Source organism: Camelus ferus, chromosome 21 (genome assembly GCF_009834535.1).
Source record: "Camelus ferus isolate YT-003-E chromosome 21, BCGSAC_Cfer_1.0, whole genome shotgun sequence".
NCBI classification, from domain to species: Eukaryota; Metazoa; Chordata; class Mammalia; order Artiodactyla; family Camelidae; genus Camelus; species Camelus ferus.
In genome coordinates, this window is record NC_045716.1 from 2,469,517 (window position 1) to 2,483,880 (window position 14,364).

Consider the following 14,364-nt stretch of genomic DNA (forward strand, 5'->3'; position numbering starts at 1 on the left):
TGCCCTTCGCTGTGTTTATCCCTGTGCAGATTTAACACAAGAATCCTGCAGTGATTTCATGTCCCCCGAAGGGATGAACACAAGTAGTGAGAAATATCAGCCCAGAGATCTTCCTTCTTTCTCCTGAAGGTTCTCTCTTCTCCTGGAGTGTTAGGTAGGATTTTGTTTTTGTGATTTTGTGAAGTTAAGTAGGATTTCACTCAGCAGCTCTTTTTAATAAAGACTAAATGAAAGAGACTTACGTGAGGCGGAAGTTTGGCATTTCTTTCATGGTAAAGACTCAGCTGGCCGGTGGTCCAGGAAGCAGGCATTTATGCCCCACGAGTCAGGAAGAGAACCATGCTTTGCTATCCTCGGTGACTAAAGCACTGGAAATACTAGAGTGAACAAGCCCGACCAAGATCCCTGCCCTCGTGGGGATTAGGGAGGTGGAAGATGGAAATAAGCATTAATAAAGTTATAGCACATTAAAAGGGGATAATGACCAGGAGGAAAAGTAAGACAGGGTCAGGTGATTGGAAGTTAGGGAGGGCAGGAGAAATTTAAGTGAGGTGGTCAGGTGGACCTCATCAAGAATGGGATAATCAAGCAAAGACTAGAAGGAAGTAAAGGAGTAGGCTTTGGGGATATCTGAGGGAAGAGCTGGTTCAAAGGTCCTGGGGGCAGGATCATGCCTGGCATATCTGAGGAATAGACACAAGGAAGGTATGTCATACAACAAGTGAGCAGGAGAAGGGGAAGGAGGTGGGAAGACAGAGAGAAGACAGGAAACCAGTCACCAGTCAAGAGGGTCTTACGGCAAATGTAAATAAAGCTTTGGGTTTTTTACTCTGAGTGAGATGGGAAACCCCAAGTGGACTGTGGGCAGAGGGTTGGCATGCTGTGACTTAAATTTGAAGAGAGTCACTTAGTCTTCTCTGGGGAGAGGGGAGAGGAAAGGCCAGGAGAGCAGCTGGGAGCCTGCTGGATCATCCTGAGAGAGAGATCGGAAGCTTGCATCTGTGAGAGCAGCGGGGCAGACTTCACGTAGTCAGACTGTGGTAGAGCCAGCAGGATTTGCTGACAGAGTGGGGTGGGCCACGAGGGAAAGAGAGGGGCCCAGGATGAGGCTGCCAGTAAAGGAGAGAAGAAGGTTTATAGGGAAAATCAAGCGTGTGGTATTTGAAGACACGAAAGGGGAGATTCTCATGAGACATTAAATAGAGCTATCACACATACTAAATCTGTTATTAGGAAGGGTTGCAGGAAGACCCTGGATGGAGAGAAATGTGTGCGTCGGCTGACAGGTGCACGAAAAGCCGTGAGAGCGAGCGCAGGTAGAAAGAGAAGGGGTTTGAAATCACCTGGACAAAAAAAAAAAAAAAAAAAAGAAAAAACAAAACAAAACTATTGAGAGTCTAAGTGTGCTCACAGCATTTCTTGTTCTGCAGAGAACAGGAGACCTTCGTTGTGGTTCTGCTGGTCCCTCTGTGGGAGGAACCTGGAGAGCACTTCCAGGGCTGGAGGTCAGCCCAGGGGAAAGAGGTCATCCAGGTGCCCTGGAGGCTGTGAGAGAGACGCACTCGTCTGGATTTTCCCTCCAGGAGCTGCAGCGAGCAACGTCTACACGGGTTTGTGCTCCTCTGTTCCCTGCCACTTACGTGTGTTTGCAATCGACTAGGAGAATGTAGAAAATCATGTCGACACTAATGGCAAATTCCAGCTCATAACAATACTTTTAGCAGAGCGTGGCCATTCTCAGTCCTTAACCTCTTTCCCAGACCCGTGGGAGGACCAGAACCGTGAAAGAAGTCCGAGTCCCAGCATCTGGGATGGGGTGGGACGAGATGGGACTGTCTTGGATATGGAACAAAGAGGGGAGGGTCTAGAGGAAGTCCAGGGGCCAGTAGGTGCTAAAGCAAGCACTGACTCTAAAGGGACAGAGAACAGTGATTAAAAACTGCCCTGAAGCTTTGGGTCTGCAGTCAGAAAACGCGAAATAACTCACCTAAAAAGGGTAACGCTCTGTGTCCCGGGTTGGAGGTGCTGCCCGTTAAGCCCTTCGGTGTGAATTCGAGAGACGTTAGGCAGATGCAGCTCTGAATCAGGGCTCACAGCAGGACACACACGTGTCCGCCCCACTTTCCTCTGCCCCTTGACAATGTGAAGGGCTTCATTTGGGCTTTAGAATTTCTTCCTCCCTGTCAGATTCCAGGAACAAAGCTGTCCTAGCTGACTGTGATGAGAGCTGTGAGTGAGGGGCAACGGGAGACAGATCACAAGGGACCTGAAGGCACTGATGCTCCATCTCAGAATATTTTCTCACTGTGATGGAAACCTCACTGCTTCTAGTTGCCAGTCCCTCCCTCACCTTGATCTTGGGGGTCATTCCCTTCCCTGTGGGTTGGCTTTCAACCTCAAGGCCATGGCTAAGGGCTTTTTCTCAACTCTCTAGGTCTGTGAGCAGGCAGGCTCACATCCTTTCATTTAGGCTTCAGGTTGAAGCTTTTTCTTCATTGTTCCTCAAACTGATGACACTCTCACTGGGTGTCTCCTGGTTTGGGAGACTCGAGGTAATTCGATTAATTTATTTTTAAATGGAGCTACCGGGGATTGAACCCAGGTCCTTGTGCATGCTAAGCCCATGCTCTACCACTGAGCTGTACCCTCCCCCCAACAAAAATGTTCTAAAATTAGATTATATCAATGACTGCACAACCCTGTGAATATACTAAAAAGACATAAAATTCTACAAATGTCATATGGACACTTCCTTTAATACCCAAAGAATCAGATCCTGCTCAGAAAAGGCTGACGAGTGACCAGAGGACAAAGCCCTCTCTGCTCCTTCCCATTGCCTACCTCTCTCCTTCTTCAGCAATAAAGTGTAGGTGGCACCATCAGTAGTTCCTGAAACCATCAGTATGTTAGAATCACTTGGGTCCCATCCGAGACCAGCCAGAACCTTGGTGGGGCCCAGGCTCAATCTTTTAAAAGAATCTCCTGGAAACTTCAGGTTTCTGATCCATCACATAAGGAGCTTAGAAGTTATCACTCTGTCCCAGCAGTAAGTAAAAGCTGAACAAACTGAAAAATCAAAAAAAAGATGGGGAAAAAGGAACAGAATATCCAAGAACTGTGTGACAATTACAAAAGGCATAACGTAATACGCAAAGGGAAAACCAGAAAGAAAAGAAAGGAACCAAAGAAATATACGAAGAAACAGTGACTCAGAATTTCCCTAAATTAATGCTAGACACCACATCACAGATCCAGGAAACTTAGAGAAAACCACGAAGATTATCTACCAAAAAGCTACAGTTAGGCATACCATATTCAGACTACAGAATATCAAAGATACAGAAGAAAAATCTTGAAAGAGGACAAAGGAATAAAACACCTTACCTACAGAGAAGGAAAGGTAAGAATTACATTTGACTCCTCGGAAGTCAGGCAAGCAAGAAGCTAGAAGAGATGTGACCTCTCTGCCCCTCTATCAGCTCATCTGTAGTGAGTCTTACAATTCCTATCATATGAAGTGTGAATATTTTAACGTATCGGCGAGGGGCTCAGGGCGGACGTGCAGAGGGCATGGGAGGAGATCCTGCCCTCTGCTCCTTCTCTTAAGTCCTGCTCTGGAGCCCTGGTCCTGTTAGGGCAGGAAGCCTTCCTCTGGGTCTTCCTCGTGCGGAATGCGTGGTTCGCTGGACCTTGGCCCAGTGTCCTGAGAGGCTCTGCCCACCTCGCCTACATCCAGTCCTCCCCGAGCCACGTCTGCCTACAGCCTTCCTGAAGCTGTCACAGCCACAGCCCCCCGCAGACGACCTCGCAGTCCTAGTGTTCATGAGCCCCGTCCTGCCATCACACCATTGGTCATCCTGAGAAAAGTCTAGGAAGTTAAGAACATCAGTCCAGCAGGAAACTTCGGCTGGAAATTGGAAAGGATTCTCCAGTAAGCTTTCTAGTCTTTCCTTGTCCTGCAACCTGTGGAGTCAATGAGCCAACCTCTCCTCAAGGATCTCAAGTGGAGGGCGCATTCAGGGCATTCGGTCATACTACTTCTGTGTTCAAAGGACAGAAAATGAGTCTAGTCACTCTCAAACCGTGAGGTCAAAGATTTTCCCAAGAGTCTCTTTATCTATTAATTGGCAAATGGACAGGATTCCAGGGAAGAACTGTGCCTTTTGTGTGTGAAAAGTTGTGTGGATGGTGACCGTGAAACGAGAACTGGTTGAAGAATCAGAAGAGGTGTGTTCTGGTCCAGACTCTGCCGTTCACTCCCTGGTGACCCTGGGAGATCACTAGGTTACTCAGAGGGTTGGGAGGATTCGCTGAGACAATGGGTGTGCGTCATTGTCCAAGTGGGGGATCCTAGCAATAAACCATCCCATTTGGAAAAAAAAAAACAGCACTTGCTTCCCAGAGTGTTTAATGCCATCTACGTACATCTCTCCTGGATCCTTCAACACCCTTGAGCCAGGGATTTGCTCAAGGCCATGCAGCTGCAGTCAGACTAGAACCCAGGTCTCCTGACCCCAAGGGTAGACGCTCTGTGACACTCAGGCCCACCGTGAGAAGACGTGCTCTGACAGGACCGCCAGGACCAGGGAGGGCGGAGGTGCCCCTGCTGGTGCTCTCTGCCCGCGGCTCCCCCACTGCGGCCGGTCCTGCCGCGTCTGGGCTGCCGGCCCAGCGATCGTCCCGGGGCAGATGGCGTCGGGGCATTTCGCTTCCGGCCAGAGAAGGTTCTGTCAGTGGGAGGAGGCTCCTGAGAGACGACGTGCCTCTGTCGTGGGCCGGACTCGACTACTTCTCCTTTTTGGTGCCGGCTAATTTCAGGCTGAAGGGAGAGAGGAGGGCGCCAGCTGTCACAGTGGCAGTGAGGCAGCGCGCTGCACCCTCTGCTGGCTGGTTGCTGCCACTCCCTTTAAGCATGGCAATGGTCAAAACCAGAACCCTTGGCCTTCAAGCAGGGCCCCTCGCATCCTTATTCTCATCATCCTCCCCAACAACGTGTAACCTCTGAAGCGATGCGTGGCCTTTCTGTGCGAAGCACTCCCAAGTATCCGGCTTGTCTTCCAGGCACCAGCACTGGCAGGTGACGCCTGCTGGACTTGCAGCAGGCCTGAGAAGGTGGGGTGGCTGCTGAGAAGCCAGGCCCGCCACCCACAGAGCCTGCTGCCTATAACCTTGACCTTCAAGCACTGATCCCCTGGGGACCCCCCCTACGGCCCCCTACAGTCCCACTCTGATGCTTGTACAGAAGTGAATTAGGCTAAATCAGATTCTGACAGCCTCGAACCCTTTCCATTCTTATTGCCAGTATCCTGCCAAGCAGAAGAACAGGTCTCCCTTCCCACCTTATGCATCTTCCCCCGCAGCTCTGGAGCATTAGGGGAGCCAGCAAAAAAAGATCACCTGGGACACTTCCCTCAGTAACAGCATTCTACTGGAAGGCAGGTCAGAGGCTCCACTTTCCCAAAAGTGCCTGTCTTGGCTGGAGGTGGATCACAGCCCGCAGAGAAACCTCTCCCTCACTACCCTGACTATAAGCCTCTCGGGAAGCAGAAAGCTCAGCTTCTTGGTTCCGTGTGCCAAGGAGCGTCAGGATGCGGAGGGAGGTCTCAGGGAAGTTTCTCCTCCATCTCCCATCGTACACTTGGACAAAACAGCTCTGAACTGAAGAAGAGGACTTCTGGCTCATGCCTACCCCGGGACAGGACACAGCTGCATGGAGGAGAACACGTGTCTTGACTGGGTAAGGATGCTGGACGAAGCTAAAGACAAATACAGAGAAAAAAATGCATCAGGACTCATGTCAAGGCACTCGCTACTCCCTGGAGGGCCATTCCAGGACAGCGTCCAGGGAAAACCTCCAGGGGAGGAGTTGGGAGAGGGAAGAGGAAGCAGCGATGCTCCAGGGACTTTCAGGAGACCTGGTGGGTATGCTGCAATGTGTTTTTATGTCATAGGAGAATTTCATTTGAATGCAAAGGTCATGATGCCAACCTCATAAACCCAGGGAAGTAAAGTAAGAATATTAGGCCAGATGAACACAGGAACCACAAGACTTTAGGGCTGTTTGGGTCCTATAGATCACGGGCAATGTTTCATAGTGGCCTCCCCCATTAAGCAATGAGGAGACATATACAAATGAGCAGGCTGGGTAAGCTGGCATCGCAGACCTTCAAGAAGCAGAAAAGAACCTGGAAATAGATGCCGACCGTTGGGATAGAAAGGAAAGGCTTGCTGCGAGAGCCCACGCAGAAACAGAGGTGGGTTTAGAGCTTAGGAGAAGGAGTGCCTCCTTGAGGCTGAAGATGGGGAAGAAAAAGGATGTTAACAAGGGCCCCGACAAGGGAGGCTAGGGCCAGCGTGTTCATTGCAGGGATAAGAAGATCAGGGGCCTCTGGGGAGTAGGAGGTATGGGACGGGGGTCCTGTTCCAGCCGGCAGGTGCTCTCAGTGGGAGGAAAAACCAACCACTGGGATGTTATGAACTGTCTCTTAATAAAGCTCACACACCAAACCTGGGAGTGGGCCGAGGTGCCAGGAGGTACATAGAGAAGCTTACGCACCCGCCTTCAGGGGGCCGTATCAGGGGCTGTAATCAGGGAGGCAGAAGTACTGAAAGGAGGGCTGTGCACAGACCCTGGAGGGACGGTCGGGAGATCCGGTTCTCACCGCATCCCTTAGGAGTGATTTTGGGGGTCTCGGTCTCCTCATGGCCAGTAGGAGACTGGCCGAGCGGGCCCCCGAGCCACCCTCTAAGTGGGTAGCGGGCTTTGATACCAGTGGGGTTCCAACTCAACTCACAGTTTTGGACCGAGCTTACTGCTGCTTCCCGCTGCTGGGGCCGCAGCCACTCGATACCTCTGAGCAAGGTGAATCTTAAGACGGCGTGGTCTCCTGGAGGAGGACGAAGGGGGAGCAGTCAAAAACCCTCACGGCAACACCCAACAAAACAAATCTTTGTAAGTAAGCAAGAAAGCTCCTGCTCCACGCTGTCTGGGTGACAGGATGTTAATGACAGAACACCGCCCAAGCCAAGCCTCCAGATCTGCGATCGATCGGGGTCTGGGGCAGAGGGAGGGGCCGTGCGACAGTCAGGGTCCCTCAGCCCCACACCCTGACCCTCCAGGCCTAGAGCCCAAGTGGCCTTACCCCTCAGCTCAGGGCACCCTGCTGCCCTCTTCCAACTCCAGACATCAGAAAGGAACGGGGGATTTACTTCTAGGAGCTCAGCAGTAGGAGGTGAGCCAAAGGCTGGGAGCTCGGGGGCTACCACCGAGGGACATTTTCTGGCTCCTCTGAGTGAGCATCACTTGCCCATCCTGCCTGCCCGCCTCCCTCCCCTTTTTCTCCTACTACTCCCCTCCTCTTCCCCTACCCCCACCCGCATCCTAAATAAGCCCTTGCACCCACAGGGACCTTCTGCCCCACCCCACACTGAAAAGATTGCTAATTTCCGTTTACTGATGTGACACTTGGCAAGGCCCAGATAATAAGCAATGTTCACGGACCCTTGGGGCGGCTGCAGCCAGAGACGTAGGTGATTTGTTTTGCACTAAGGAGAAGACCCTCTCAGAGGGGCAGGCGCCAGGCTCCACAGTCAGCCAGAGTTGCTTCCCTGACCATCCAGGCTGGTCAGAGGTGGACTGAGGTCTCAGGGGCTCTCATTTGCACTCCAGGAAGGGGGTGGGCCGCTGGTCTGCGAGGGCTGGAGTGGGGGCGGGGTAAGTATATGGGGAGATGGACAGGAGGATGGGGCAGGTTTGAGCCGGAACAACAGAAGGCTTAGCTCCATCATGGGACAGTTAGCTGCTTCTTAAAGGCTCTTAAAGACTCTTGTCCTATCTCCATATTTTGTTCCAATGCTGGTACTGCTCCCAGATTCACAGACCTGTTATCTTTAGTTCCCTGAAATTTTCACTGCGGAGATATCCGGCCTTGCCCACATCAGGCACTGCCCTGGGCACCCTCCTCCTTCCTCTCTTTAAAATTCCCTTTTGCTCAAATACTGATCCCAGCGCAGATGTCAGGAAAGGAACTGAATTTATCTGCTCTGCGTTAAGAAAGTATATATGTGTATATGTTTATTTATTAATAAAGATATTAATAATATATAACACATGAATAATAAATGTATAAACCTCTCATAATCATACTACCCAGAGATAATTCTACTGATGCTTTATTTCTGAGTTCTTTCCCATATTTTCATAGAAATTACATAAATACAAAAGATTTATATATATTTACCAAATGAAAGTCCTACTCTACACCCACTTTTAATTTTCTCAGTTAACACTATAAAACAGATGCTTTTCAAATGGTGGGACTGAATGGAGACAGTTGGAGCAGGGGGCTCCACCAACAGCGGTAAAGCCGTCCATCGCCTCCACTGACCGACCGCGGAGTCTGGGACCCGCGTACCCGGCGGCGTCCTGGGAGGTACTGCTGGGGAGCAAGGCACAGGTCGGGTGCCCTTCTGCCAGCACTGATCGCCACAGATAAAGCATGTGTTACTGCACCTGTGAGGGCCACGTGAATGAGACGGCCACCCCTCCGGCGACCCCCTCTGTGCAGTCTCACAGCTGGTCCCTCCGGCCCTCCCTCTCCCTGCGTGAGCATCGTCTGCTATAGACAATGGGGCTGTGGGTCACGGCGGGACTCACCTCCGCTCCAAGGAGGGTACTTGCACACAGATTTAGAAGCAGTCTTTTTGTCCTCGAAATTCTTCCCCCTGTACTGGAAGTAAGAGCAAATTGCCTTCCAGACACAAAACCTGTGAGAAAAACGGCTTCTGGTCACAGGGAGAAAAACCAAGCAAGGCGGGAACACTGAGCACAGGAGAGGCGGGGAAGGGGTCAGTCCTCGCGGAGGGCAGGGTGTCCGACAGAGGCGAGGGGGGCACCTGGCCCAGAGGCCCTTCATCTGAGGCCTCCTCTCTGTGCAGGCCTGGCTCCGGTGAGGGCCTGGCCTGGGCAGGAGGCTGGGACCCCTCCTGGACACACCAGACAATGGGGTAGACTGCGCAGCGCTCGGGCCTGGGTGGTGGTGGGTGACCGCTGGGGGCTCGCTCCAGCACTAGACTCTGAGGTGACTATCTGACCCCACCCGGTGCAGCCAGAGTGCCTGACTGGCCTCCTCTCTGGTCCTGACCCTTGGTTTACATCCTGCCCCTTAACTGAGGGCTGTGACTCCCTCCCCTTCCTCCTGGGCCCTTTCCCTGGACTGGACCCTGGTTCCTCACAGAGGCGCGCGTACTCACGGCAGCCTGGGGACTCCTGCTCCCCAGAAGTCCTTGTAACCCTCTCCATCTCTTCCTCCCTGCTCTCTAACCCTTTGCCGTCCCTCAGCCTGCCTTGGGATTGGACCTCTTGGAGGTCGGTCTTGGCTAAGACTGGATTTATTTTCTCTCCTGCTTTGTCTTGCCTGCTGCCCTCCCTCCTCCTCCCTGAGGGGTACTTTATTCATTCACAGTTGGTTTCTCCCATTCCACTCACTGAACTGGGTCTCCCTCCCATCATGAACCACCCAATTTGCCATAAGTGCATTCTTTATGATGCTTAAGAGACCAAGAGATCTGGTTTCTAAGCCTAGTTTTACCACTTACCAAGTGATCGTAGGCAAGTCCCTTAACCACTCTGAACCTCAGTTTCCTCATCTATAAAATAGGGATAATATTTGCCCCACCCACCTCACACTGTTGTTGAGAGGTTCATCAGAGATGACGCACATGGACACAGTTTGCATGATATAAAACTACTTATAAGTGTATAGGGAAGCAAGTCAAGAACCAGCTGCATGAGGATGAGGGCTTCAAAGTCTGCCGGAAGCCCCTCTATACCGCTCAGTAGGTATGAGGGACAGCTCAGCACTGACTCCAACCAGGAGCAGCATATGTATCTCAGGGGCTTCTGATCCTTCAGAAATTTTCAGGAAGCTTTTCTCCTGGTTAGAACTAGAATCAAGTCTAGCATTAAATGCTAGATGACAGTTGGTGTTCAGGAGGCTAAAATGATTATCTTGAACCTGGATTTTTGAAATTCTTTCAATCCTGTATTAAGCAAGTTATCTTGGAGCTTTTAAAGTAAAGGTTGGTGATGGGTAAGCGACCTCTGCACTTCTATTTTAATAAAGTAACATTTTTTGAGTAGGAGAGGGGGACTCCAAAGAGCCAGGATCACGTAATAATCTGGATGTCCCAGACAGTCTGGTCTGGGGGCATCCCAGCCAGCTGTCCTCTGGTCACTGTCCCCCGGGGCACTGCCATTCACTACATGGGTGGTATGAGCTGGAGCTGGAGTGGATCACAGGCGTAAGTCACCAGACGGGAGAACCCGGGCTGGCTTCCTCACAGCTTCCTCACCACGTTTCCCTTTTGAATCAGTTGCCACACATTTGCCACTTCAATCTTGTAATCATACAAATCTGAATTTGTAGCTCCTCCTCTTGGAAATTGAGTATCTAGCAACTGTGCCCCTGGTGACAATTGTGCGACTTGGGCGTCACGGAGCAAAGCTTTTCTGGCTTACTGCCTCCGTGAGGCTTCCTATGTGCAAGCACAACTGTGTTAGTCTTGACAGAATTTCTCCCCAAGTAGCTGCGGTCCACAGGCCTGCTCAGGGGAGGAACCCAGACCTAAGAAAACCTAACACTTGTTCCACGCAAGCTCGGGTGAGGTGGGAGCCAGGCACTCTGATCCCCAGTCTTGCTGGACCTTCCACCCTCAGATTCAGTGTGCAGTGTGCGAGCGTGAGGGACATAGTGCAGTGAGTAGGATACAGATACACCATCTCAGTTCCCACGAAACTGGAAACTGAAACCGAGGGCTAGAGGAAGCCAGAAAAGTCTCTGGAAAGTCGAATGTGTTTTCCTGACCTCGTGGTCCTCAGGTGAAGGGAGATAGTTACCTTTTCCAGAAGTACATAATGACGGGGAAGAGAGCCATGATAGCCCCGTGGAAGATGCTCCGGTCTAGGTGGCCCTCTGAAATGGCAGCAAGGATGGCATCCTTCTGGGACTCAGAGATGTTCACCTACCCACAGAGTGCAAACCTGTCACTGGCAGAGGCTCCAGGGAAGGTAGAAAACCTCTTTTGGCCCCCAGGACTTTCAAGACCACACCCTCCCCAGAAGGTGGGAGCTTCTCATGGGGTTGATAGGTAAAGGACATCTGGTTGACCCTGACTTCGCAGTGCCTTACAATTAGCTTTCAGGTTTCTTGTGGGGAAAACGCTTCTTGGCAAAAGGCCAGAGAGGAGTGGCGGTCCCCCTTACCCGCAGCCTCGGGGGGACCTCTGAATGCAGGTAGAGCTTTAGGATGATGTTAATTTTGGATTTCATGAGGATCACATCGTTCTCGTTGTACGCCCGGTTGACTTGCAGCACATGAGCTGAACTCACCAAATCATTGAATCTAAAAAGAGGCAGAAAGAAGGAAATCACCGAGGAGAAGATGAAAGGCCAGGCAGGGCTGCCGGCCCAGACCCATCTGTGGCCTAAAAATGAAAGGACCGTTCTGGGCCCAGGTGTGACTTCGTACGTTCAATTGTAATTCATCTGTCGGCAGATGTTAATTGAACACCTGCCACATGTCAGATGAAGCGCTGAGTGCTTCTTCACCACAAGCTCCCTCATCTACCCCATCCTCCCGTCTTTACCCATCTTGGCCCCTTCATCAGTTTTGCCTCTGACTCTTTCTTTCCTCTCCTGTGCTGACCAGTTCACAATTACCAGCACCGCTCTCTGGAGCAACACATTCCTTTTCTTAACATTTTTATTCTAGTAAAATAAGCACAACATAACATTTACCAGTTTAATCATTTTTAAACGTGGAGTTCAGCGGCATGAAGTAATCCATGTAAACTGTGCAATCATCACCATGATCCATCTCCAGAACTTTTCTCATCTTCCCAAACTAAAACTCCGTGCCCATTAAACACCTTACCCATTCCTCCCTTCCCTCAGCCCCGGGGGATCACCACTCTACTGTCTGTCCCTCCTAGCGACATCTTTCCACTAACTGAAACACATGTCAGGTACACCTTATCTTGATTTAAGCACACAGTCTGCTGCTCTCAGGCCATTTGCAATCTTAACCAGTTTAAATCTTCCTAGGAGTAGAATATAATGGGGTTCCCACTATAAGCCTGTTTCGCATGTCCATTCATGTATTCTATCAGTGGACATTTATAAAGGGTTTACTCCGTGCGGGCACCATTCTGGGAGCAGGAATTCAGCAGTGCACACTGTAAACACAGTCCTGCTTTCCAGGAGCTCATGAGCAGTGAGAGGAAGACGACATATAAATGAATAGAGGACTAATTAAATATGCGGTAGAGAGCTATGAAGACAACAGAAGGGGATGACATGGTTGGGAAGGGGGTGGACCCTGAGACTTGAACAATGAGAAAGAAAAAGACAGTCATCTGAAGACCTGGGGGCAGTGGCTTCTTCCCGAAGAGGGGGCAGCAAGTGCAAAGGCTCTGAAGCAGGCACCAGTGCAGGGGGCATGGGTGGGACAGAGCAGAGACCCTCATGGCTAGAGGGGGGAGCAAGCAGTGAGTAGGAGGGGGCGAGCTCCGGGATGCAGGCAGGCCCTGTTCATGTAGATCCTTTTAGGCGATGAGTGGAGGTTTGGACTTTATCCCAGGGGTGACGGGAAGCCACCGGGACATGGTAGGCAGGAGAGGGATATAATGTGATTTCCACTGAGAAAAAGCTACTCTGGCTGTTGTGCAGAGAACAGCCTGCAGGGGGCCAGTGAGAAAGCAGAGACGGTGGTGATGCAACAGAGCAGCGGAGGGAGGGCTGTTCGCTCTGGGTTTTGTTTTTTTTGGTTTTTTTCCTGCTCACTATCCTCCCCCTTGCACACCTTTTTTTTTTTTCCCCAAATCTCACCACCCTTACTCAAAGTTCAGCTGAGGCGACCTGTCTCCCAAGAAACCCCACCTAAGGACCCAGGTGTCTCAGTGCACTTCCAGGGCCTGACTTGACACCTATCACCCTACTTCCTAACTTTCATTTGTGTGTTTTGTCTGCCACCCTCATTAGTCTGTGGGACCTTGGAGAATACAGAACATCTTAGCTGTTTTTTTGTATTTGCCACGCCAAATCCAGTGCCTAAGAAACAGTCAGGTGGGGGTTGGTAGAGCTCAGTGGCAGAGCATGTGCTTAGCATGCACGAGGCTCTGGGTTCAATCCCCAACGCCGCCACTAAAAATGGATAAATAAATAAATAACCTAATTACCTCCCCCCTAAAACACACACACACACACACACACACACACACACACACACACACACACAAGAAAGATCAAAAAGAAAAGAAAAGAAAAGAAAAGAAAGAAAAGAAAAGAAAAGAAAAGAAAAGAAAAGAAAGAAAAGAAAAGAAAAGAAAAGAAAAATCAATAAGCATTGGTGGAACTGAATTAAATCCCTCACTGGGGGGGCCACGGAAGATCCCTTAACCAAGTGGCCCTAACCGGGGTGCTGAGCTACTCGGTGCCCTGCACACCTGGAGAACACCCTGCCTAATGCTGCTGGCGCATCCACCGTATACACTGGTGGTGTCCTTTCACGGACTTCCTCATGTTTCTCCAACTAATGGAGGCAAATATTTACCAAGAGTTATTCATATCGCTTCCCAAATATTTTTGCCTGTTGTTACTATAACTTGTAATTGATTAAAATTGACAAACAATGAACATGAAAAGAAAAGGAATGTGCTGTTTCTGTGAAAACCCACTTGAATGCTTTGGGACGTTCCCATAAAGACAAGTTGCTATTTTAAAAAATTGCTATTGAGTTAGATATGTGTGGCACTGAGATTTAAAACATTGAGGAAACAAGGATAGAAATTCAGAAGGATTAAATTGCTTTGCAGTAACCTACAGTTTCTCCCTCCACTGTAAGGGGAGAAAAATTAAAAATACTAGATGGCATTTTGAGTATTGTTTATACAAGAAAAATATGTGAACCTCCAATTAGTGGAATGGTTTTGGCTTTACTTCAAAAGTTTAACAAGTGAGCGAATGTACATTAATATTTTTTTAACTTGAAAGTATCTGTTTAATGTCATGCACACACACACAGACACACGCAATTTTTATTATTATCATTCCTTGCTTTAACTAAAGAACTCCTGGCCCAGTGGTGCTACACAAGAGGACTTCTATCGTATCAATAAGTAACAGGAAAAAAGTGCTCCACATCCGGGGCGTAGGTAAGTGCATTTCAACACCGGGAGCTGCAGAATACTGTGGAGCCTTTAGGACCCAAAGGAAAGAATGGCGGACATGGATACAGTGACAGCTTGCAGTGAGATTTTCAGATGGAGAGTCCTACCCAGCAGAGCTGAAGTCCCTGTGTCACTTCC

General features: G+C 50.1%; 1 protein-coding gene across 1 annotated transcript in view; it reads right to left on the bottom strand.

Annotated features, from left to right (window-relative positions):
* Positions 1–4,208: 4,208 nt before the first annotated feature.
* RGSL1 (regulator of G protein signaling like 1) overlaps positions 4,209–14,364 on the bottom strand; it is a 56,114-nt gene continuing 45,958 nt past the window's right edge. Inside the window, 6 exon segments of the mRNA XM_014566273.2 lie at positions 4,209–4,819; positions 5,690–5,756; positions 6,795–6,887; positions 8,657–8,766; positions 10,898–11,022; positions 11,264–11,402. Of these exon segments, the coding sequence (XP_014421759.1) occupies positions 4,786–4,819; positions 5,690–5,756; positions 6,795–6,887; positions 8,657–8,766; positions 10,898–11,022; positions 11,264–11,402 (568 nt within the window). The 3' untranslated portion in view covers positions 4,209–4,785.